The 7,280-nt window shown below is 44.4% G+C and overlaps 1 protein-coding gene across 1 annotated transcript; it reads left to right on the top strand.

Moving 5' to 3' along the window:
• Positions 1 to 901: 901 nt before the first annotated feature.
• LOC306947194 (pancreatic alpha-amylase) lies at positions 902 to 5,172 on the top strand (the record flags this gene model as incomplete). The annotated part of the gene is made up of 10 exons (XM_079536445.1): positions 902 to 1,069; positions 1,535 to 1,681; positions 1,887 to 2,084; positions 2,770 to 3,000; positions 3,433 to 3,566; positions 3,654 to 3,776; positions 3,886 to 3,985; positions 4,131 to 4,252; positions 4,347 to 4,472; positions 4,983 to 5,172. The coding sequence occupies 10 exons, from the start codon at positions 902 to 904 to the stop codon at positions 5,170 to 5,172; spliced, it is 1,539 nt and encodes a 512-aa protein (XP_079392571.1).
• Between the last annotated feature and the right edge of the window lie 2,108 nt (positions 5,173 to 7,280).

The following is a 7,280-nucleotide window of genomic DNA, read 5'->3' as shown; positions in this document are numbered from 1 at the left end:
TCTGACTCAGACAAATCATTGGTAATTTAAAATAACATGAAAACTTAAGCAGATTCTCTGTTGGAAATACTTGACACTGATCACTTTAAGGTAGAGAAACATTTAGCGTGTGTGGTTGTGTGTTGAAAAACTGATTAAGAGTTCATAGCAAGCATGGGACAGTAACAGTAAAAGAACAGAAGCCTGGTTTCTAACTAACGGTGAGATTCAGACCTCAAAGTCTCACAGCATGATTTGTGATATATTTGCTGTTGACTGACAGCGGCTGATCTGGTGCACAAGTTTGAGCTCGGAGTAATCCTGAGAGCTAGATGTCTCTGGCTGCTGGCAAATTCCTTCCCTCTCTTAGAACTATGAGACTGTCACTAGTCCTCTCCCTTCTTATTCCCCTTCCTCTTCCCTTTGTTTTGTCTGTGCTTTTCCCTTCTCTTTCCTCCCCTTTCTCCTTCCCTTGGCCCTTTCCTATCCCTTTTCCTTCCCCTCTCCCTGCCCTTTCACAATCCCTTCACCTTTTTGTCAGTGTCTTTTCCTTTTCCCTTCCCTTTCCCTTCCCTTTCCATCTTCTGGAATCCCTTCTTCAAGCTCCAAGTGTCACATTTTGAATAATGTAGAACTATCTTAGTTTACATTATTGGAAATAATATAATCCTAAATTTGGATGCTTTGTTCAGAGACTGCTTGGTATATGATGAGGTATAAACACTGGGAGAAGGCACATTATCTTCAGCTGTGGGGCAGTTCAAGATAAAACAAATGGGAATATGGATACCCTGTTAGCTAGACAAACAATAACCGATAGCATTCATCTCTGTGAAATCTGTCAGCTGCAGTAGGAACTTCGTCATTTTGCAGGAGTATAAATGGCCAGCAGAAAGACCACCAGCATTAAGCTGAAGGCACCATGCAAGTCCTTCTCCTCCTCGCAGCTGTAGGGCTTTGCTGGGCACAGTATGACCCCAACACTCAGACTGGGAGGACGTCTATCGTGCATCTCTTTGAATGGCGCTGGGATGATATTGCTCTGGAGTGCGAACGCTATTTAGCTCCTTATGGATTTGGAGGAGTTCAGGTATGTAGTTTCCTGCCCACAGGCAGTAAAATTGCTTTGCAGCATTTGCTTAACAATCCAAATAGCCAGAATTGCAGACAACGAGTTCCAAGTAACTTTCTTGTTCAAAGCAGGGATGGGAGATCCTGCCAGCCTGGTACGAGTGTGTGTTTAGCTGCAGATCACCTGCAAGAGGGCTTACTTTTCTCTGATATGTTCACTTACAAAGCTCAGTTTTTCTCTTCTACCAAGTCTAGTACACAGACATACAGAGTTTCGGCTGTCCAAAGGATGTCACATATCCAGGCAATCCATGATAACAAAGGAGAATTTCCTAGATGCCAGTCTACAAGACTTACATTTTGCAGACCTGAACTGTCTTATGGAAATGACAGACTAATCTCAGCACTGAGCACACCTTATTGCACTTAAAACGTGAAATGGGAGCTACAGATTTCTGACTGAGGTAGGTCCTTTCACCCACAGGTTTCTCCTCCAAATGAAAACATTATCATTACTAATCCGAACCGGCCTTGGTGGGAAAGGTACCAGCCCATCAGCTACAAGATCTGCAGTCGATCAGGCACTGAAGATGAATTCAGAGACATGGTGACCAGATGCAACAACGTTGGAGTAAGTGCCTTGAAAACACATAGCCGATACGCTGAGAAGGGCGGTTTCTGTGGAGCAAAGTTGCCGCTCCTATTCTCGAAGGAGGGTTAAACGGAGAGTAAAGGGAGGCGGATGAAAGGTCACGCTGACAGCGGTGCGGTAGAGCTCCGGCTGATGCTTCAGCAGCATCACAACACAGACTGAATCGCAATCGCTCCTTTTCCAGGTTCGCATTTATGTGGATGCTGTTGTCAATCACATGTGCGGATCTATGGGTGGCACAGGCACCCACTCAACGTGCGGGAGCTATTTTGACACCGGGACTAGAGATTTTCCCGCGGTGCCGTACTCTGCCTGGGATTTCAACGACGGCAAATGTCAGACCGCCAGTGGAGACATCGAAAATTATGGGGACATCTATCAGGTAACTTTTGTTGATTTCGATTTTGATATTTTCTCTTGTTTAAATCTTGTTGTGTACAGTAAAGCCAAAGAAAGGGAGTAGTTTATCTCGGGTTGAATGCTTAGTCCCCTTACTAGTGAATACAGTGGTGTACATCATAGGCTTCTCTTCCGGAAACGCACCTATGCTGCCCAGTACTGTAGGCACTGAGAGGTCACAAACCCTATGCATGTTTCACGTGGGCATGTGAAGGAACGTGTGTCTGAACCGACTGAACACAAGCCTCTCAGTTTTGCCAGCAGGCTCTTTCTTAGGACTTTTGAAATCAACTACCCTTGTTAAGGGAGCCCAGGAAAATTGGGAGCTGTACACGATGCTACCCTGGTTGTGTCGGTCGGTCTGTTTGTGACCGTGGGTGACGGTCGTGACGTGACGTGGGTGACGGTTCTTTGTCAAGGTCACAGCTCAGCGTTCACCCACGGGGCTGTGATACAGCATCCTGGTTCCCATCTTCAGCCTTCATGTCAACAAATGAGGAGGGGATATCCGCAGAGAGACATTTGTTTTACAAGCAGACGGAGTGAAATGTGAAAATTCTTTTTTTGTTTCCTATTTTTCTCTTCCTTTTTACTCTTCTTCAATTCTGTACTTTTTCTCCATTTTGATCTTTTTTTTCTTTCTTCCTTTTCTGTGTTTAATTACCCAGGTCCGGGATTGTAAGTTGACCAGCCTTCTTGATCTGGCTCTGGAGAAGGACTATGTACGCTCAACAATTGCAGAGTACATGAATCACCTCATTGATATGGGTGTAGCAGGGTTCCGGATCGATGCAGCCAAGCATATGTGGCCTGGGGACATAAGTGCATTTCTGGCCAAATTGCACAATCTAAACACTCAGTGGTTTTCAGAAGGAACAAAACCCTTTATTTTCCAAGAGGTAATTTCCGTTTTTTTTTTTTCCTTTTTGCCTGTTTGTCTGCCATGTATTGTGTTTATTTTCTTTTTTATTATACCCCTTCTGAGGAACGGAAGTAGTGATGTGCGCTTGTTCTTACAAACCAGGAAAGATTGTCAGTGCAGTGGGTCACGGGCACCTGCCCTTCAGAACTGCAAGGCATCTTGAAATCTTCATGGGGATTAGTCTAACAAGGAGGTGGTACGCTGCAGTTTAGGACAACAGTGAAGCCCCACGTTTCCACATGATTTCATAACATATAATTAATCCAAATTTGGTTGATATGCCTGGCAAAAATGAATGTGCTCGTCAATACATTTTTCTTGATTTAATGCTACAGATAATGGTGAGAGCTGTGCACTGCATTACAGATTGATTCTGTTAAAATACAAGTGACGCTTTTTCCCATGCCAGGTAATTGACTTGGGAGGAGAGCCAATCACAGGCAGTCAATACTTTGAAAATGGCCGAGTGACAGAGTTCAAGTATGGTGCAAAACTGGGGACGGTGATCCGCAAGTGGGATGGAGAGAAGATGGCCTACTTAAAGTAAGGGTGAACGTCCTGCGACTGATGTGAGATAAGCTGGATGCGTGACATGAGGGGGGAGAATCAAGTCCTTGTGTTTATCTCTAGGAACTGGGGAGAAGGCTGGGGCTTTGTGCCTTCTGACAGAGCCCTGGTCTTTGTGGATAACCACGACAACCAGCGGGGGCATGGGGCAGGTGGAGCTTCCATTCTTACCTTCTGGGATTCCAGGTGAGGAATGGCGGTGTCTGGATGATGACGCTTATTATTCTCTTTTTTGGTCTGTCGCTTCTTTGGCATCGTTTCTCTTCCATGTTCTGTTACGTTTTTTGTCCAACAGGCTTTATAAAATGGCAGTTGGTTTCATGCTCGCTCATCCGTATGGGTTCACGCGGGTGATGTCAAGTTATCGTTGGCCAAGATATTTTGAGAACGGAGAGGTGAGTTTGTAGCGCTGAAGATTTTGGCGTGTCAAATGTAAATGATTTCTCTGTCCTGTGCCGGATCTGCCAGATGGACTTCTCTCTCGGGATACTCTCTGTGCGTTTTCCAGTAAGGACTTTAAAAAGTTTTTTTTCTTTAAAGGATGTCAACGACTGGGTTGGACCGCCGAGTAACTCGGATGGATCGACGAAGTCCGTGACAATCAATGCCGACACTACCTGCGGCAACGACTGGGTCTGTGAACATCGCTGGCGACAAATAAGGTGGGAGGAAAACATAGGAAAAGCAGTGACTCTTGGGTCACGCGCCTCGTGGCCGTAGAAGTCCTACAACTACAGCTCTTGTTTGCATTTTCAGGAACATGGTTGTCTTCCGTAACGTGGTAGACGGTCAGCCTTTCTCAAACTGGTGGGACAACGATAGCAATCAAGTAGCTTTCGGTCGTGGCAACAAAGGCTTCATTGTCTTTAATAATGACGACTGGTGAGTGATTTCCGGGACAGCTACGTATGAGTTCACAGTAGAGAAGACGAGGCTGTGGGCAGGATACGGCCCAGGGGTCTAAGCATCAGCAGCTTAAGTTCTGGTGGTTATGGGCAGAGAGGGTAGTTTATCACTTCCCTCATCTGGCCCTAGCCAATCTAGTCGTGTCAATGCAACCGTAATGGTGTGAATGATCCCAGTTAGGGGGTTAATTACTTCTGTTTAACCGCATGCATCCTGCTGTAGGAGCTGCCTGTACGCTTTGATTTTCTCCTGTCCTTTCCGGACAGCAAGACCAACCGCTAAAGCCTGAGCTAGATTCACACGGTTGCGTTCTAATTGTGAGGGGCTAAAAAGGGAGTTTAGCGAAATGGGGCCCTCAGACTGAGAAATCCCTTGCGATGTGTCACCCTCGCAAGTAGCGGAATTGCATCAGGCTCAGCAGTCCTTTGCCTGCTTTGAAATTCCTCTTTTGAAAGCCATGCTTTAAGCAATGTACTTTTTGCGTAGGTATATGAACATCGATTTGCAAACGGGGCTGCCTGCCGGTACCTACTGCGATGTTATTTCTGGAGATAAGGAAGGCAGTGCATGTACTGGAAAGCAGGTGTATGTTGCTTCGGATGGAATGGCCAATTTCCAGATTAGTAACACTGACGAAGATCCATTTGTTGCAATTCACGTTGATGCCAAGTTATAACTTCAGTTGCAATTTTTTTTTCTGTGCTGTTGCTTTGTATGTATACTGATTGTGCCAGTTTTGATTCCCTGATTTTCAAGAATGAATGATTCTCTATGTCTAGCAAATAATAAACTGCTACCAAACTGAAATATAATGCCTTTTTCTGCTAAGGAATTACACTGCAGCATTATAACGTCATAACTGTTAGACTGATACAATCCAGTCCTCACACACCCTTAGTGGAGCTACATTGTGAGTCATCTGCTGCAACATTTCCCACCGTTACAGTTTGTCCTTTCTTTTGGACGAAACAAGCTTATATCCCTGATCAGCGGTTGAATCTGGGCCATCTGTCATGCGAGTTGGTGACTTGATTCACACTCAGTTTATGCCCAATGTTCACACCACTGTTCTCAGCAAACTACTGCTCGTTCTAACTCTTTCAAATTTATATGTGAAGTGAGTTGCACACCTAAGAACTGATTATGATGTTGACTAGAGAGTAGCACATTCTTGTCTCCGTGCTGTGTTTTCTCTGCTCTTTCTTGGATGTCCTTGCACCGAGAGTTGTTCCTTTTCACAACACAGTAGTCCAGCCTCTTGGTGTATAAGGACAAATTGGTGTCACTTGCTCTTTGAAAAGAGCACTAAAACAAAAAAACAAGCTGAGGTCTTCCTTTTCATTTTTATGGGCAGCTGATCTCTCTTTAACATTGCAGAGTTTAAAAAAGATTAACGAGGTGCACTTTAAAATGAGTCTATAACCTTCACAGCATCGGATCAGCAAAAAAAACAAAACAAAACAAAACCAAAAAACAACAACAAAAATACCCAACCTGCTGAAACCGCTCAATATCCCAAAGCTATCATTATCAAAAGTGGTGCTGCAAATTGTGAATCCTGCAGCACACTTTGGTAAAGCTTATTCATTTTTTAGGAAGCGTATGTTGGAATAGTGACCGTCAATTATTTGTTCAGTCGCACTTCTCATGACTAGGACAACAGTTTTCTTCCAAGCAAGTAACACTACGTCATTTGCTGTCTGTGCGGAAGTGGCTTAGCCAAAATCTTTCACGGCCTTCCCTGTTGATGTTGTTATCCTCTGCGGTAACCAGCACAATACCGGCGGACCAGTAGCACCTAGAATGGCGAGCCAGTCTCTTTCAAAGGGGCAGGAGCACTCAGTGACCTCACCCCAAGGGCAAAAGACAAGTTTGAGAAGGACCTGATTGAACGATAGTGGCTGGAGCATAGACTGTTCTTGTTTCCTTGAAGCATAGGTATGCCTCCATGCTGCTCGAGACTCAATCATTCTGTAATGTCTGGCAGTATTACTCAGACCAGGAATAGATATGGCCGGCCCCAGCGTTTCGACTGTGATCAACTGCCAAGATAAATGTGAGAGTGCAGCCCTCAGTTTAAATCAGAGAGCTTTATGGAACTTTTAGAAGCCATTGAAACTGTTGGAGCTTTCCTGCCCCTTTGAAAAGGATTGTTAGTGTCTACCTTCCGAACTAATGTACAACGTTAAAGCCATTGCAAGCTCTAATGACAGTACTTATTGCATTAAAGCAGTTGAAATGGCACTTGTCCTGAGGATTCCATAAATAAAAGGCAGTCAAAACCTGTTAGAATACACAGACAGGTGTGTCACTGCCTGCGATCACTTCAGAATCCAAATTTTTGATACGATGGAGGCAGTGTTTGTTTTGTGTGACGTAAGGATAGAAAACTTAGGGCTGAATTCACCGGTGGCATAAAGTGTTATACAAGTACAATTTGCTCTTTTGGTATACTAAACAACTTCAGTCCACTTAGGTAGAAACCTTTGGAACAGTCAGTGTTAAAATAGCTTCCAGCAATCATCTGAGGTTTCTGCCACCTGGTGGGTCAACTATGTTTATGTTTTCTTAACGGCATGAACTGACAGGGAACCAACGATCCAAAATATTGAGGAGTGAAAATCTTTGGTCTTCAATTCGGTTGACAGAGAATCACAAAACTGGCACAAACAATACACATACACAGCAACAGCGGCGAAAAAAATTCTGAATGAAGTTATAACTCGGCATCATTGTGAATTGCAACAAATGGATCTTCATCAGTGAGGTGATTCATGTGCGCTG

This window comes from Tetrao urogallus (genome assembly GCF_951394365.1).
Source record: "Tetrao urogallus genome assembly, chromosome: 5".
Taxonomy (NCBI): Eukaryota; Metazoa; Chordata; class Aves; order Galliformes; family Phasianidae; genus Tetrao; species Tetrao urogallus.
Note: the sequence above shows the minus strand (reverse complement) of the source record. Positions and strands in the feature narration are given on the sequence as shown.